This window comes from Ranitomeya variabilis, chromosome 4, assembly GCF_051348905.1.
Source record: "Ranitomeya variabilis isolate aRanVar5 chromosome 4, aRanVar5.hap1, whole genome shotgun sequence".
NCBI lineage: Eukaryota > Metazoa > Chordata > Amphibia > Anura > Dendrobatidae > Ranitomeya > Ranitomeya variabilis.
This window is the reverse complement of record NC_135235.1, coordinates 217,433,943-217,451,450: the sequence shown is the minus strand read 5'-3', so window position 1 is coordinate 217,451,450 and position 17,508 is coordinate 217,433,943. Positions and strand designations below refer to the sequence as shown.

The window sequence follows — 17,508 nt, the reverse complement described above, 5'->3', positions numbered from 1 at the left end:
GCCCCAGGTTCCTAGGGACACATACGGCCCTGGGTGTAATTGAATTCAATTTGAATTTTACAAAAATCGGCATTCGGGGAAACACAGAATATTTGTAATTTGGGTCTGTGCAGTCAGCAAAATGACAATTATTGGCCATCTTTCTTTTTTTAAACCATATTAAAGCCAAAATTCACAGTCCAGCATGAGCGGCGATGATCCTAGATGAGTGGCGATGATCCTAGATGAGTGATGGTTAAGGGCAGAGCGATTCCCCTCCCCCCCTAGATCTTGTATTTCTTCTGCTTTGGAATCTAGAGAGATCCCAGAGAACTTACAGTTTTGCAAAGGATAATTTCTCTGTAAGTCCAGTTTCTAGGAAGTATCCAAGAACAGAGCAACTTTTGTACTTTTTTTTTTTAAATCTACCTGATTGTTCCCAGAGAACAAAGCAGCTTAAATTTTTGCAAATGGTAATTTCTCTGTAAGTCCAGTTTCCCAGAACCATCCAAGCACGCAGGACACCTTTAGCACTTTTTTTTTTTTATAATTTCTTTTTTTTTTTTTTTTTAATCTACCTGATTGCATCTTATACACATGAAGACTCCCACAATTCTTTGCAGTATTAACCATATAATGTCGGTGGGGCTGCACCTTGGCCTCTTACAAGGTGAGAGCAGACACACCGGCTGTGGTTGGGGCTAGTGAAGGTAATGGAGTGTGATACACAATGACACTGGTATTTACGCTTATTGGTGTAAATATTTTCCTTTTGTGTTGATACATTGTTTCCAGCTAGATAAAAAATGGGGAGGCAGGCTGGGGGAGGGAGGGGGACTGGTTTTGTTAATAAAAAAATAACTCCTGAAAGATGCAGCCAAACTTCACTTTTGTTTATATCCTTTACTTCCAAGAGCTATGACTTTTTTTTTTTTTTTTTATTATGGAGGGGCAAAAAAAAAAATCCAAGTAAAATGAAATAATGGGGGCAAAAAATTAATTCCAATTGTTTTTGGGGTTCAGGATTCAGTAAATGTGGTAAAAATCAACCTGACTACCTGACTACATGATTCCTATCAGCACAACTATCTCTAAGCCAAACTTTACAAATTGTAAAACTTAAAAAAAAACTCTCTAAAAAAGCTCTACAGTCCTTTTTGTTTTAAGAGGCTTAAAGAAAAAAAAAAAAAAAAAAGTAATTTTCTAATTTGAAAAGAAAAAAGTTGCTTTCTTTTGTCATTCAGTGAGGCTAAGCTTCTCATCTTCGTGTGGCAAGCTGTAGTTTTATTAATCTGATTTAAAAAAAATATGTATATATGTATATATATGTGTGTGTGTGTATATATATATATATATATATATATAATGTGTATATATGTCAATTTTTTTTTTCTTCTGTAATTTACATTAATGGATAGAATGTGTTCAGAAAACAGAGTTTTGGAATGTAATAATGAAAGCTAGAAACAAAACCACAGCATTCTTAAGGCTGAATTTGCACGTTATGACAGAGGTGTTTTGCTTGTTTGTTTTTTTTTTCTTTTATATATCTGCTGACCAAACCTGAGCCTGTGGAGAAATTTCAGACTACTGCAGATCCCCTATAGACCGTGCAGTGGAGCCGGAGATTGTGATGCCCTGTAATGGCTGTCCTTCCTCTTCTGTAGAACCCCACTGACGATGGCTCCGCTCCTTCCTATGCCGCGGCCGATCTGCCTGATAGAAAATGTTGATGGGAATACGCTGGTTCTCAATAAAGAAGCCGAGAAAATCCTTCTGGAAATCTCACAGCCGGTGGTGGTGATCGCAATCGTAGGGAAATACCGGACAGGAAAATCTTATCTGATGAACAAATTGGCCGGGAGCAGAACGGGTGAGTGATAAAGGCGAGCGCCAAACATGTCCTATGTATGAAGAATGTATGATCGGGGGTCCGGTCACTGATCAGGGGGGAGCGCCGCTCATCCACAGAGGTCACATGTCCATGACCGACCAATGCTCCACTCATTGTCTATGGGAGACCGGTCATACATGGACATTACTGCTCCACTGACCCCGGGAGCCGGTCCTGTTATCTGCACGAAAAGCTCCTGTAAGTAACAAACGGCACCATTCATTGTCCTGTGCAGAAATTCCTTCTACACCAGGATCTGTAAATATTGACATTTCTGTTCCTTAGCAGCGAAAACAGGGAATGATATCATCACATCATCTGCAGCAGGAGAGCTCTCTGCTTCCCAGAAATATCACACTAAGGCTGCTTTCACACTAGCGTCGGTACGGGGCCGTCGCGCTGCGTCGGCCCAACATACCAACACATACTGAGAAAAAAATGCCCGATGTGGGCAGCGGAAGCAGTCTTATGACGCTTCCGCTGCCCCATTGCAAGGTCCGGGGAGGAGGGGGCGGTGTTTCGGCCGCGCATGTGCGGTCAAAAATGGCGGCCTCAACGTACAAAAAAAGTTACATGTAACGTTTTTTGTGCCGGCGGTGCGCCAAAACACGACGCAACTGTCGCACGACAGTTGCGACGTGTGGCACTGCGTCACAATGCGTCGCTAATAAAAGTCTATGGAGAAAAAACGCATCCTGCGGGCAACTTTGCAGGATGCGTTTTTTCTCCACAACGACGCATTGTGACGTGCAGTGCCCAACGCTAGTGTGAAAGTAGCCTGATGTATAGTTACGTGTAAAGGATGTACTGATCCTGAGTTACATCCTGTATTATACCCCGGAGCTGCACTCACTATTCTGCTGGTGCAGTCACTGTGTACATACATTACATTACTGATCCTGAGTTACATCTGTATTATACCCCAGAGCTGCACTCACTATTCTGCTGGTGCAGTCACTGTGTACATACATTACATTACTGATCCTGAGTTACATCCTGTATTATACTCCAGAGCTGCACTCACTATTCTGCTGATGCAGTCACTGTGTACATACATTACATTAGTGATCCTGAGTTACCTCCTGTATTATACCCCAGAGCAGCACTCACTATTCTGCTGGTGCAGTCACTGTGTACATACAGTACATTACATTACTGATCCTGAGTTACCTCCTGTATTATACTCCAGAGCTGCACTCTATTCTGCTGGTGTACATAAATAAATTATTGTGTTTGTTTAAATCTCTCCAGGTTTTCCTCTGGGATCCACCATCCAGTCGAAGACTAAAGGGATCTGGATGTGGTGCGTTCCTCACCCTCAGAAATCTGGACAGACACTTGTTCTCCTGGACACGGAGGGTCTCGGTGATGTGGAAAAGGTGAGTTACAGCCTCTGTCTCCTCTCCTATCGGTCAGACATTGATCAGTCTCTTGTCTCCTCCTTCCCTCAGGTGTTGTGGATCGGCAGTAATCTTTTCCTCTTTTCCTCTTCCTGTTCTTCAGGGTGACTGTAAGAACGATGCCTGGATCTTCTCCTTGGCCGTCATGTTGAGCAGCTCCTTGGTGTTTAACAGTTTGGGGACGATTGACCAACAGTCTATTGAGCAGCTGCAGTATCCGCAATACACTTTGGGAACATATCATTTGACTTTTAGAGATGACCTGTCGCTTGCTATATAGAGGTGTATTATCTATCTATCTATCTATCTATCTATCTATCTATCTATCTATCTATCTCTCTCTGATGTAAATGCTGCTATTCTCTTGAATCCGTCAGTGTCTTTTGCTCCTGCACCTCTTAAGTTATGGCTCCATCTTGTCTGTAAATCTAATGTTAACCAAGTAGTCATGATCCTGAATAGGACACTCCAAAAGAATAAATAAATAAAAATGGCTGATCACTACGTCCAGTTGGAGAACAAGACAAGAGTTATATGTTTGAAAAGAAGGCCCTAATCCAAGAATGGAGAGGTGAGGCAACAAAAAAAAAATTTGACCTTCCGAATAGCAGCATTTACAACAGATATATATATTTATGATGGTTCCTTTTAAGTGTGGAGGGAGAATATGAGCCATGTGCAGAATTCTACACACTTCCAGCCTCTGCTGCTATCAATTAGGTTATTACAGAGATCCTGTCAGCAGGATTTTTAGAAGTAAACTGCAGGCATTGTCAGGTTGGCGCCGTTATACTGATAATTGGGGTGATGAATCTGTCTTGTGGTTCTTGTGCAACCAGTGTTAGAAGTCTTCAGTTAATGAGATGCCTGTGCTCCGGGTCAGGACTGTAGGCAGTCTGATCTTCCTGCTCTAAAGCCAGCCAAACCAAGGAAAGACCTGACCACAGGCCGCTCCAAAGCAGTCTTTTTCTCTGCCTCTTTGAGGAACATGTTTGTGCTTCGGTATGGCCTGTGGGCTGGTCTTTCCTTGGTTTCTCTGGCTTAGAGCAGGAAGATATGAGTATGCCTCCAGTATCAACCCGTAGCACGGGCATCTCATTAACTGAACACTTCTAACACTGATTACACAAGAACCACAAGACAGGTTTCTTCACCCCAGGTTTCATTTTAATCAGTTTAACACTGCCAACCTGACAGTGCCTGTAGTTTACTTATCAAAATTCTGCTGACTAGTTTACTTTAATGGTTGACAGAGGAAGGTTCTCTATGCTAAAATGCGCTTGAGGAAATCAAGATCCACTGCTGGAAGCACCTTAAGCAATCACGGACCAATGACGTTCTTGATGGGAGACAAGTCTGGAGATGCTGCAGGACCTGGTAGCACAATTTGGTCAAGCAGCCTCCTCACAGTAATACGAGCGATTTATTATTATTATTATTTTTTTTATAAATCTATCACCCATTCATTTTCCTTAGGGCTTATTTCCACATGCGAGAGACATAACGGTCCGATTAACGGACCGAAAAAACGGAGGAAAATCATGTGATTGTCATGCGAGTGTCATGCGATTTTTTTTTTTTTTTTTTTTTTTTTTTTTATCGCAACATCCGTATTGCTGTCCGATTTTTACGCACCGGTGTCCTTTGAAAAGCCGGCAAATCAGTGCTGTGTACAGTAAAATCACACTGACAGGTTAGAATAGAGTAGATATATACACATAGAATAGGGATATATACATATATATATGTCAGTGAGACACCTATATATGTATATTTATATTTAATGCAGCGCAAGATAGCATTAAAGCCGCTAATTCAATTGCCGGCTTTTCATTTCTCCTTCCCATACCCGACAGGATATGAGACATGGTTTACATACAGTAAACCATCTCATATCCCCCTTTTTTTTTTGCATATTCCATACTACTAATGTTAGTAGTGTGTATGTGCAAAATTTCGGCGCTGTAGCTATTAAATTTAATGGTTAAATCGCGGAAAAAATTGGCGTGGGCTCCCGCGCAATTTTCTCCGCCAGAGTAGTAAAGCCAGTGACTGAGGGCAGATATTAATAGCCAGGAGAGGGTCCATGGTTATTGGGGCCCCCCCCCCCCGTGGCTAAAAACATCTGCCCCCAGCCACCCCAGAAAAGGCACATCTGGAAGATGCGCCTATTCTGGCACTTGGCCACTCTCTTCCCACTCCCGTGTAGCGGTGGGATATGGGGTAATGAAGGGTTAATGCCACCTTGCTATTGTAAGGTGACATTAAGCCAGATTAATAATGGAGAGGTGTCAGTCATGACACCTATCCATTATTAATCCAATTGTATGAAAGGGTTAAAAAAACACACACATGATTAAAAAGTATTTTAATGAAATAAACACACAGGTTGTTTTAATATTTTATTGCTCTCTCAATCCATGTGAAGACCCTCGCTTGGAAAAATAATAAACCAACAATATACATACCTTCAGATGACCTGTCACGTCCCACGAGGTAATCCATCTGAAGGGGTTAAAATATTTTACAAGCAGGAGCCCTGCTATAATGCAGCTGTGCTCATGCTTGTAAGCCCCGGGGAATGAAGGAAATGTAGGTCAATGACTTATAGTTACCTTCAGTCACGGTGATGCGCCCCCTGCTGGTTGTCCTCATATGACCTCGAGCGTGGGAAAAAGTTCCCAGGCTGCTGTTCATGAGGACATCCACCAGGGGGCGCATCACCGCGACTGAAGGTAACTATAGGTCATTGACCTACATTTCCTTCATTCCCCGGGGCTTACAAGCACGAGCACAGCTGCATTAGCAGGGCTCCTGCTTGTAAAATATTTTAACCCCTTCAGATGGATTATCTCGTGGGACTTGACGGGTCATCTGAAGGTATGTATATTGTTGGTTTATTATTTTTCCAAGCGAGGGTCATCACATGGATTGAGAGAGCAATAAAATATTAAAACAACCTGTGTGTTTATTTCATTAAAATACTTTTTAATCATGTGTGTGTGTTTTTTTAACCCTTTCATACAATTGGATTAATAATGGATAGGTGTCATAATTGACGCCTCTCCATTATTAACCTGGCTTAATGTCTCCTTACAATAGCAAGGTGGCATTAACCCTTCATTACCCCATATCCCACCGCTACACGGGAGTGGGAAGAGAGTGGCCAAGTGCCAGAATAGGCGCATCTTCCAGATGTGCCTTTTCTGGGGTGGCTGGGGGCAGATGTTTGTAGCCAGGGGGGGCCAATAACCATGGACCCTCTCCTGGCTATTAATATCTGCCCTCAGTCACTGGCTTTACTACTCTGGCGGAGAAAATTGCGCGGGAGCCCACGCCAATTTTTTCCGCGATTTAACCCTTAAATTTAATAGCTACAGCGCCCAAATTTTGCACATACACACTACTAACATTAGTAGTGTGGAATATGCAAAAACAAGGGGGATATGACATGGTTTACTGTATGTAAACCATGTCTCATATCCTGTCGGGTTTGGGAAGGAGAAATGAAAATCCGGTAATTGAATTAGCGGCTTTAATGCTATCTTGCGCTGCATTAAATATAAATATGCATTATATAGGTGTCTCACTGATATATATATATATGTATATGTATATGTATATATACCTATTCTATGTGTATATATCTACTCTATTCTAACCTGTCAGTGTGATTTTACTGTACACCGCGCTGAATTACCTGCTTTTCAAAGGACACCGGAGCGTAAAAATCGGACAGAACTCGCATGGTGCGAGTGCTGTGCGATTTTTTTTTTTTTTTTTTTTTCTCGCGCCCATTGACTTGCATTGGCGAGTCTCGTCCGAGACTCGCAACAAATCGCAGCATGCTGCGATTTTTTTCTCAGTCCGATTTCGGCTGAGAAAAAAATCGCAAATGAAAAGACACCTATTGAATAACATTGGTCCGAGTGCAATCTGATTTTTTATCGTATTGCACTCGTCCGTTTTCCTCGCCAGTGGAAATGAGCCCTTAACCCCAGTCTCCCAGTTACGTCACTGAACTGACAAAACTGATCAAGCTGAAATCATCTACTGAGGAAGTCCACAGCGGGGACTATAAGAGATACATGCCATCCTTCACCTGGTGCGTCCGAGACTTCACTCTGACACTGGAAAAGAATGGAAAGGAAATAACGGAAGATGAATATCTGCTGTCTTCTCTGGAGCTCAAGAAAGGTAATAGAATTTGTAACTTTAGTTACAAAATTAGTTTAATTTTTCTTTTCCCTGTAGGAGAGGGGATGGGGGAATGAAGACTTTTTTGCATCCTGGAATCAGACTGTATTCTATGAGAATGCTCAGATTGACAATTTTGGCAAGTTTTGTTTTTTGTTTTTTTAACTTCTAAATCCTTTTTAGATTCACTTAAATTTGTGAAAACTTTAGAAATATTTGCAACTGTTTTGGTTACTTATCGACATCTAGGCTAAGATAATGCACAACTTCATACCAGTTTATTTTTCATTATTATTTCTAAATAAATAAGCAGTGGATAAGCACTTATTAATGTTTCCAGTGAGGCTAAAAAAAAAAAAAAAATTAACTCCTGTCCTGAACCGGGGCCACCTCCTCCATAGTCAATGATCAGGATGCAGCAAAACGTGCGTCGGGGTGAGTGCCACACTGTCTGCAGAACATGTTCTGATCCAGGTACGAGCCATTCCCCCAGCTGGATATCTTCACACATCTATACATTTTATATGTCAAGCAGTGATGGATTGTGATGGCATGTGCAATATAGTATCTACACCTTGAATACGAATTAAGGATATGTCAAATTATTGACAGCATATTACTGACTTCCAATCCATCCCAGTGTTGGCATCTCTTAAAATTTTTTGATTGTATATGTTTATTGGGCTAATTGATAAGACTTTTACACCATCTTTTCTCCAGGCACTTGTCCTGCAGCTATATTGATCTTATGCAGAACCCTTTCAGGTTCTGTGATCTGTGTGTGTGTGTATATATATATATATTCCCCTTATTTACAGTATGAGCCCCCACACGGCTTCTATATTCATTATGATCCCCCACATAGCCTCTATGTAGAGTATTAGCCACCCCCACATAGCCTCCCTCCTGTGACATGCCCAGTGTCCAGTGTGTGGCTACCATAGGAGGTGACTCTGGAAAACCTTGTCTGCAGGCTTCACAACTTATCTGGGTTGATGTAATGGATATTAACTACTCTAATTTATCTCTTCAAGGTACTGATGAAAAAACCAAAATTTTCAATTTGTCCCGTGACTGCATTCTGCACTTCTTCCACGAGCACAAATGTTTTGTATTTGACCGGCCGGGATCAAAGAAACAACTTCAGATTTTAGAAGAATTGGAAGAAAGCGAATTGGATGAGGACTTTGTGGAACAAACTACAAGATTCTACAGTTACATGATGCATCACAGTCAGGCTAAATCCCTGGCTGGAGGAGCTGAAGTAACTGGGAGAAGTAAGTTACATAAATGTGGACTATGTTCCATACAAAGTCCTCCTACTGGTTTTTGATAAACCTTCTATTTGATAATCGTTTTGCCTAAAATTGTAGCCTTTCCTCCACAAAGTGGAACCCTTCTGTCCTTCTCACAACTTGTGGCCTGTTGTCAAGTCTAATCAATTTCTAGAAGCAAAGATGCCAAACAAAAAATGCAAGATGAGGGGAGGTTGTTTGTTTCTCTACTCATATGGATGATTTACTTAGGAAAGGTAAGCTACTGGACAAAGCAGGAGCTGTTATACAAAGTGGGCTCACTTGGTGAGGAGGATCCTCCTAAGGTCAGGGTGAGCACACGTGCCAATGTCGTCTGTGTAACAGGCAGGTATAGAACGTGGCAAAACAGCTAGCAGAGTTTCTGAAAGCCACGGGTGGACACGTAGAGAGAAACTTAGTCTTGAGACGTACTGGAAGCTGCAGGCAGACAGGAGACGTACTGGAAGCCGCAGGTGGGCCCGTAGAGACAAACAATCTTAAAGGGATCCTTGAAGTCACAAACAAGCATTTGATGTTTTCCACTGACAGGCAACAAGGTTACTGGAAACTCATGGACAAACAAACCAGACAGCCAGGAAACATCATGACTGTGGACTGGAACTGTACACTGGAACGGTACAGTCAACTAAGTTACTAGCAAGTCTTATTACAAAGACCCAGGTCAGTGTCTTGGGAGGCCTTATCTAGGCCCAGGAAAAGCAACACATAGGAACATGCAGGGATACTTGCAACATGAAGCATGAGACAATCTAATGGACTGGGCTGATGCTTAACTGGAGCGAAGCATAGCCGGGAAAGGTAGACACAACTCCTAATGTGCTGACAGAATACTGATATAGAATGACCCACTCAAATAGTAAACGCAAGTTACAGATTATAAGAAGCTCCTAAATGCAGCAGACTGGTTGTTTTTTTGTGAAGGGACCTCTACGTTTTAAATGCAATTTTCCCTTAATGTTGGCATGTAGATGAAATACTAATAGAGTGTAGTATGTAACTTTCAGTCTTTATTCATTCAACTTTCCACCCTTTCTTGCTTTTATCAAACAATGTATTTTTTGGGGGGGTTATTTATGGTTTTACAGAAGTCTAAATAACCTAAAACCAGTCTGTGGAGCAAGGACAGGTAGTCTGCTGTAAACCTTAAACCTGTGTGAACAAATGTTTTGTTAGCTCTTTCTGTAGAATACACAAATGGGGATGAATACCATAGAAGAAATAACATGATGGCCATATAACGCTAAATATGGGAATCTAATATTGTCTGTATCTTTCAGTGTTAGTCGTTCTCGCGGCCTCGTATGTGGCAGCAATTCAGAGTGGAACAGTCCCCTGCATGGAGAATGCGGTTCTGGCTCTGGCCAAGATAGAAAACAGCGGAGCTGTGCAAGACGCAATGTCCAAATATCAATGTGAGATGGAAAAATGTGTTCTGAAATTCCCAACGGAGACACAACAAGAGTTCCTGAACATGCACATGGAATGTGAGAAAGAGGCCATTGTGGTCTTCATGGGACGTTCCCTCAATGACGAGGATCAGAAATATCAAAAGAAGCTGAAGGTCAGTCGCGAGAATAAGAAATTAATCCCCCCCCCCCCCTTCCTTTAATAATGACTCTCCTGAAACTCCAGGCTCCATAATTGAAAACAGATGGCTGCACTGATCACGAAAACCAGTTCATCCTTGATTTGAATATTAATATCTGTAAATTTTACTATTTACAACTTTTATTAAAAAATGTCAGATACATAGCCGGTGGGGGGGGGAAGTGATCACACTGAACCCACCACTGTGACCACTTTGACACAGATGACACCAGAGATACCATACAGATCTCACCACAGCCTCCAGACGTCAGGACAATTATGCAATTGGCTGCTGAGTGATGGACGAGCCCGTGGCTGCTTCCACTACTAGGCCGGTTATTGGTGAACTCAGTGACTGTATGGTGTATATACACCTCCGATATGTTAATACCCCGGTATGGTCACTGCCAGCTTCACAATGGCAAGCTACTCGCTGCCACCACAAATCTTTTATATAGGCTGATTGGACACCCGTTACAGGTAGCATTTCAGTTCAGGGGTGCGGTTTACAGAACAAGAGGAACAGAGTTATTAAAATTAATATTTAATCCAGAAAGATGGGCAGTGCTTATATAAATATACAAAGATAATGCAAAATTGGAACAAAACAATTCACTATATATACAGTTAAATAAAATTAAAAAAGGTAATGAAATAAACTTGCTAAACCTGGTCACAGAAATGGCTCGGAGCCACACAGTAAATGTTTCCCACAATGACAGACCCAAACCCAGTTTCTGCTTTATTAGCTTTAGGTTACGCCCACACACCTCCACTTGATTACCTCACGTTGGGGCTGATTGTAGGTTGTTCTCAGCCCTTTTAACATTCTGAGAGCTCCAACTTACAGGATATCTTCTCTCCTGAAGGTCCCAGGCATTGGAAATTAATGTCTTATTTTTTTTATCAAGATTTTACCCTGGCATAGAGACCAAATATGACTTGGGTTTGCATAATATATTGGATTGTTAAGTTGAAGGAGGTGTTCTAGTAGCCCCTACAGGGATGTGACTCGCATCCCTCTTTGCTATAAAGCCAAACATCTATATCCCATTAATGTCAAATCGATACAAACACTAATATTCATATTTCTACAATGTAGACACAATGTCTGGAACATTCCCTCTGAACTGAGGATGTTCCATCCTTGTGTGTACTTAAATGTCTGTCTTGTCACTTTTCCAACACATCTGTTTAATTACCTGGACACTGCAGGGGGGCTACTGTTTCAAATGTTTTTTTTCTTCCTAACTAGAACTAGTTTCTTCTCTTCCCCAAATGTTAATGTGAGGCCCCACTTCCAAAAGGAGTTTAATTTGTCAGCTCTTGTCCCTTTTCTGGAGATGTCTTATGGATTTTACTAAAAACTGATACCTCACACGGGTGATTATGGTGATCTATCCCTGTTTCAGGGGTACGATAGACCTAGCGTAGAGCCAGGGAACGTCCCGGCCGGAGGCGTCCCTGGCTACATTTAGGAAAAAATGGCCGCCGCTGACAGGCAGCGTGTGACGTCTCTACGCTTAGCAGCTACACTCCCACTGGTCGGGTCTGATCAGTATATGCGTGCCCATCCGTCCGCTACCCTCTGGAGGCCAGTCTCGCCCCTTTAGTTGCCACGGGGATTCGTGGGACACTGCACACCCCTCGGATACTCACCAGGAGCAGCTGGGCGGTTACTGAATGTAGCGCACGGTAAGAGTCTTACACAGGCTTTGTTTCTTTATACGCTGTTAGCGTCTGCCATAACTGTATATGTTTGATTTGCGGGGGACCACATATTCTGGTTTTATTCACACAAGGACATACCGCTAGTAGCAAGCAGTTGGCCAGCTTGCGCAATATTCCCCAATTGGCTATACCATTATTTCTAGTGTGTCTTGTTCACCATCCACCAGTACACTCAGGTCTATCGTACCCCTGAAACAGGGATAGATCACCATAATCACCCGAGCGCGGTATCAGTTTTTAGTATATTTATAGGTCCTTACAGAAGTGGCACAATTTCTGAGGATACCAGCAGCTGGGTGATTTTACCAGTCTTTCCCACTCACTTGGTGGGCATCAGTGCTGAGCGCCAGTGACATTGTTTTATGCTTATGGATTTTAATTTTTCCATGAAAATAAGTATATTGTCATTATTGGCATTATTTTTGTGCTGCTTCGCCTATGAGAATTGTTAAATCTTGGCACTCATGTTTTTGAATGGCAATCAATAGGCACAACTTGGCGATTCCATTTTAGGACAGTGACCTCCTTTCTATCATAGCTGGAGTTCAGATCTTAATCATTCAATATCTCCAATACCCACCATCTGTCGCCAAACAGGGTACAGAGAAGAGTTGTGCTGCTCTGCCACTACTGGAGCAGACAAACACTTTTTGGTAGGGATGCTAGGAGTTGACTCCTGACAGTCTGGCATTGAATGAATGTGTTGGTTCTAGACAACCACTTTGAAGTGAAAAAGACAAACATACAAAAAAATAAAATTCCTACGAGATATCAAAACATAAGATCAATAGAAATACTAGACAAACTAAATCAAGATATGATAGTATCAACAGGATATAGAAAAAAAATGTAGTATACTCTCCCTCCACGATTTAATCAATCTGTGGGAGATTCTATTTATTGAACACCGAGACTTCATCTAATGAGAGTAGACTTGACTTCTGCACACTTCTACCGTTAGTCTGGACTCCACTGCTCTTTGTCTAACTCAAGCTTTTATAACCCTAATGACACTATGGAATATTGTGTACTCTTTTGGTATAAATGATTCACCCTTAAGACATTCATCCATGCTAGCTGATAGTCATCAGAGCCTGTTTATTTTGGCATGACTGGACGTTCCGATGAGACTCCATACATTTCATATACCGACGCCTTCTCGACAGATATCAAACTAAAGGATCAGGAAGTTGGCATTCCAAAGTCCAATCTTCAAAAGAAATGAGCTGATGCCCAAGGTAACTGGCTTTGGCTCTCTATTCTGTCCCTGTTATAAAATACTCCGTCAAAATGAGTGCTCATGTGTATGGCTGAGTTGGAACGATAGCAGTGTGCCGAATGACCAGATCTCATGGACAGGGTCATCTTTGATATCTACACCACACTTGTTAGTTTCCATTGTATTTGAAAATTTTAATTAGTTTCCTTTTTTTAAACCAGGGATTAATTGATGATAAAATGAGTGAATATTCTACAAAGAATGAAAAGGCATCAAGAGATTATTGCCGTAATCTTCTTCAGGAACTCAGTGCCACTATGGAGAATGACATATTGGCGGGGATATATTTCGTACCTGGAGGACACAAACTGTATTTAATGGAGAAGCTTAAGGTTATAGAAGCCTATAACACACGGCCTGGAAAAGGTATAAAGGTGAGTTTCGTAACGTGGGTTAAGACCCCTGATAGAAATACTCACTTAATTGCAATTTTATACTTTTTGTAAAAGAGAAAATATTTGGTATACTTCATCAGGTCAGCTGACCCTAGCCACCATGTAACCAATTCCACCTTTTCACAACAACAGTCTCTTGAAGTGATCCAGAAGTACATCATTGAGAAGAAAGACATTGAAGCTGCCATCATTAAAGCAGATGAGACCCTGACTGAGAAGGAGAGACAGCTAGCAGGTGAGAAATGGGCAGTCGTAGGGACGGCTGCGAATATCGTGGACGTTGACCCAATATTTGATCAACTGATGTTTCTGGAACCAAATACTGGTCAAAATATGATCTTATTGGAGTGCAAGGAGCGCTGCAATCCAGTGATCTGCTGCACGACAGTTTACTTGATTGGAGAGCGGTTTTGGGTCCCTGGAAAGGCCAAAAAAAGGCCATGCTATAAAATCAGACCTAAAGGTCCTTCTTTCTCAGGACTGGTGGCATTCTGATCTACTGTCTATGTATTTCGTAATGCTAATTGGTAATTGCTCACTTGTTCTTGCTGTTTCAGAGGAACGTGCTCAAGCTGAAAACGCGGTTAGGGAAAAACAAATTATAGAGCAAAATACCAGAAATATGCAACAATTTAAGGAAGATCAGCCAAGAAGTTTTGAGCAGCATAAGGCAATGCTCATGGAAAAGATGGAACAAGAAAGAAAGATGATGGTTCAGCAAAATGAATTGGTCATAGCCCGGAAGCTCAAGGTAGGGTGTTGTAAAGCTCAGCTGGATTTCCCAAAACTGTCCTTTCTGGTGCATGAGATTCAAAAAATGGGAATATTTTTGTGTCTCTGGTGGCCGATTAGTCTAAAATGGCACTCAGACTACAGTATGGTGGCTTCTGACGCTTCCACAAAAAGTCTCAGCGATGACTTTGAATCTTCCTCGAGAGAGGTCACGTTTCTTGTTTTAAAATACAAACTCTACAAAGTCCAACAATGTCTGCAAGTCTCCTGGAAAACGTTCAGGGCCCGATTACATGCAAAAGTAGGGTACTTGGGTATGTAAAATGTTGATTGAGAACTAAGAAATCACTCCCATGTATTTAGTTTTTTGAGTCTTTCTAAATCTTTGCTAATTCTGTATTTTTTGTCCATTTTAGGAGCAAGAAATGATGATGAATTTGCAAAATCAAATGTCAGACCTGAAGAAAGAAATTAAAAAATTACAGGAAGAGAACTCAAAAAGTGGATGTAATGTAATGTAAAATTATAAAAAATAAAATCCCTTAGTTAAAGTTCAAAATATTAAGGTAATCTACTCTGGAACCCAACAGACCTGTAATTTTCAGTACTTTGACAATGAAAGACCGGTCCCCAGCCTGCTGGAAAAAAAAAAAAAAAAAGTCTTGAATGTTTGACATTGCTGTTCCCTCTAGGACAAGGATTGGTGGATGTACATTTTCTGTGCTGTAAAATAACAGAATATATAAAAATACTTTTTGCCAATACTATAAAAGATGTGCTGGATTGTGTTTCGAAGTCTCCCAGGATCCTGGATGATTCCTTCTTTGTAGTTTCACCTGCAAGCCGACAGATTCCTTGCTCTGTGCATGTGTAAAATGCCTAAGGAATTAGTGATGTGTTACATCTTTTTTTTGTTTACCAAAATTCTAGTTGATGGTTAGAGATGGCCAGATCGATTTATGGGACTCCAGTTAATCGGCCAGGTCTGTAGTCCCTGGCCGCTGGATGGGAGGATCACGAATCTGTTGCTTTCTGGAATCCTTGATGATGCTTTCGACTAGCTGGTACTTGTTCAACGTCATCATTGTGGCATGACTGTTGTGAATTCTGCTCTTGGGCTCCCTCCTGTTTTTGTTGGTGGTAGTGCAGTTGTCTTGGGGTTGAAATCCGGGCATGTGTTTTTGCTGATTGCAGCTCTATTAGGTATTTAGGTGTGCAGGATCCATGAGTCCATGCTAGTTGTCCATTGTACTTGGAGGGATTGCATCTCTCTCTGGCTCCTCATGCCCTGCTGCCAATTCATCTAAGATAAGTGTCTGGTTTTTTGTCTCTGTGCACACATGCAGTGTGCTTTGCAATTCAGTGCTATTCATTGTGTTTTTGTCCAGCTTAGACTTTGTTTGGATTTTTCAGTCATGCTGGATTCTCAGGAGACTTTCTATGTCTTTAGTTAGATGTAGAATATTTGTATTATCTGCTGTGGATATTTTTAGGTTTTTTATACTGACCGCTTAGAATTCTGTCCTATCCTTTGGGGTTCTGCTCTGAGGCAAGATAGAATTCCCATTTCTATCTATAGGGGTATTTAGTCCTCCGGCTGTGTCGAGGTGTCTAGGACGTGTTGGGTACATCCCATGGCTACTTCTAGTTGCGGTGTTAGTTTAGGGTTTGCGGTCAGTACAGGTACCACCTACTCCTGAGAAAGTCTCTCATGCGGCTCCAAGGTCACCGGATCATAACAGTACAACTGGCCAACAATGAGTTAAATGCATCTCGGAAGAAGGGAAGAAAGAGCCATTTTTTTTCTGTAGTCTGCTTTGTCTTTTCTTCCCTCTTTTCCTCTGGGTGACTGAGGAGTCTTGTGCTAGCATGGATGTTCAAAATAACAAAAAAACCTAGCACTCAACTTTTATGCTTAAGTGAAATTTAATTGTAGTACCAATAAACGTTTCGGTCCACCAAACAGACCTTCCTCAGTTACTACAGGTGAGAAACAAATACACCAAACAAAATAATATAACAAAAAACAACAAAAGTATATACATAATGTAATAATCGTATATCAAGAAATAGTACAGCATTAATAAAATGGCAGGTCAAAAGAATCAGTGAAATAGACATACAACTAAATGTCATGCTGAAGAGGACCATACGACATATAGAGGCACTCTGTCCATTAAAAGAGAAAGTAAGTGGTGAGATTATGTGACACATACCGTACTAGATAGAAGCTTGGGCATAGGAGACAGTAATGTCTCAGGGCACATATACGTACAGCGTCTAAGAGTCACAGGAGAATTGTATTAAAGGGTGATAATGGTGCTAAGGTAGGAAGGGATGCCGGAGAAGGCGTACCTTATCTGAGCGCTGGACCGATGTAGATACTGGGGGTAGGAGAAAGGTACGTAGTGAGCGTTATAATGAGGAGAACAGTTCGCCTAAGATATGTGACCGCGATGTGTGGGTGTTACCTGGTAGAGACCTGGTGTGATGTGCCGCTGTCAGACGCGGTGTCCACCGCTGGTCTGGTCTGTGGCCATGTGAACCGCCGTTAAATAAGCCAGGGGAGTGACCGTGCAGGCATTGTTAGCCAATGCACGATGTGCACCCGTGAATCCGGAAGTGACGTCACCGGACATGTGATAGTCCGGCTTGTCAATGTGCGGCTATGTGTATCGCATAATAGTGTGCCGGCGGAAATGACGCGGCAGGGTGTAACACCCCTTAAACAACATGCAGCGGTGAGAAACGTTCCACTTAAGAAAAATGAGAACAAAGTCCACTGGAGGATAAACAAAGGGGCGGTGCCTAGCGGAGATCCAGAGAGTGGTGGAAAGGCTCCGTGGTGAATGCTGTTATTCAGTGCTGGGTTCAGCCGTGCAGTTCTAGGCATAATGTGAAACAGAGCTTGATCCAGTGCGTTCAGTGTCTATGCAGCAAGACGGTGGTAAAGTGACTTCAGTATAGACGGCTCTATCAATAGAGGAAAAAAGGGTTA

The 17,508-nt window shown here is 41.8% G+C and overlaps 2 protein-coding genes across 4 annotated transcripts in view; one reads left to right on the top strand and one right to left on the bottom strand.

Annotated features, from left to right (window-relative positions):
- The window catches only part of LOC143770384 (fish-egg lectin-like), a 74,652-nt gene extending 74,147 nt beyond the window's left edge, over positions 1–505 (bottom strand). For both annotated transcript variants that reach the window (XM_077259987.1, XM_077259988.1), the window contains exon 1: positions 409–505. The gene's annotated coding sequence lies outside the window, so the exon portion shown is untranslated. The remainder of the gene's footprint in view (positions 1–408) is intronic.
- Positions 506–617: 112 nt separating this feature from the next.
- LOC143770383 (guanylate-binding protein 7-like) lies at positions 618–15,606 on the top strand. 2 transcript variants are annotated; one of them, XM_077259986.1, is made up of 12 exons: positions 618–689; positions 1,647–1,852; positions 3,125–3,252; positions 3,377–3,486; positions 7,283–7,470; positions 8,505–8,747; positions 10,064–10,347; positions 13,626–13,757; positions 13,911–14,013; positions 14,336–14,529; positions 14,927–15,407; positions 15,494–15,606. In XM_077259986.1, the coding sequence occupies exons 2-11, from the start codon at positions 1,660–1,662 to the stop codon at positions 15,029–15,031; spliced, it is 1,680 nt and encodes a 559-aa protein (XP_077116101.1). In that variant the 5' UTR covers positions 618–689; positions 1,647–1,659; the 3' UTR covers positions 15,032–15,407; positions 15,494–15,606. The 2 variants fall into 2 exon arrangements, with proteins under 2 accessions (XP_077116101.1, XP_077116100.1); XM_077259985.1 differs by having other exon boundaries at positions 619–689; positions 13,545–13,757.
- Positions 15,607–17,508: the final 1,902 nt, after the last annotated feature.

Bases quoted from the DNA above. Each gene is read 5' to 3' on its own strand.
- LOC143770383 (XM_077259985.1), top strand. From the start codon at position 1,660: ATGGCTCCGCTCCTTCCTATGCCGCGGCCGATCTGCCTGATAGAAAAT. The intron at 8,748-10,063 runs GTAAGTTACATA...TGTATCTTTCAG, and splicing joins AGCTGAAGTAACTGGGAGAA to TGTTAGTCGTTCTCGCGGCC. The intron at 13,758-13,910 runs GTGAGTTTCGTA...TCACAACAACAG, and splicing joins GGCCTGGAAAAGGTATAAAG to TCTCTTGAAGTGATCCAGAA.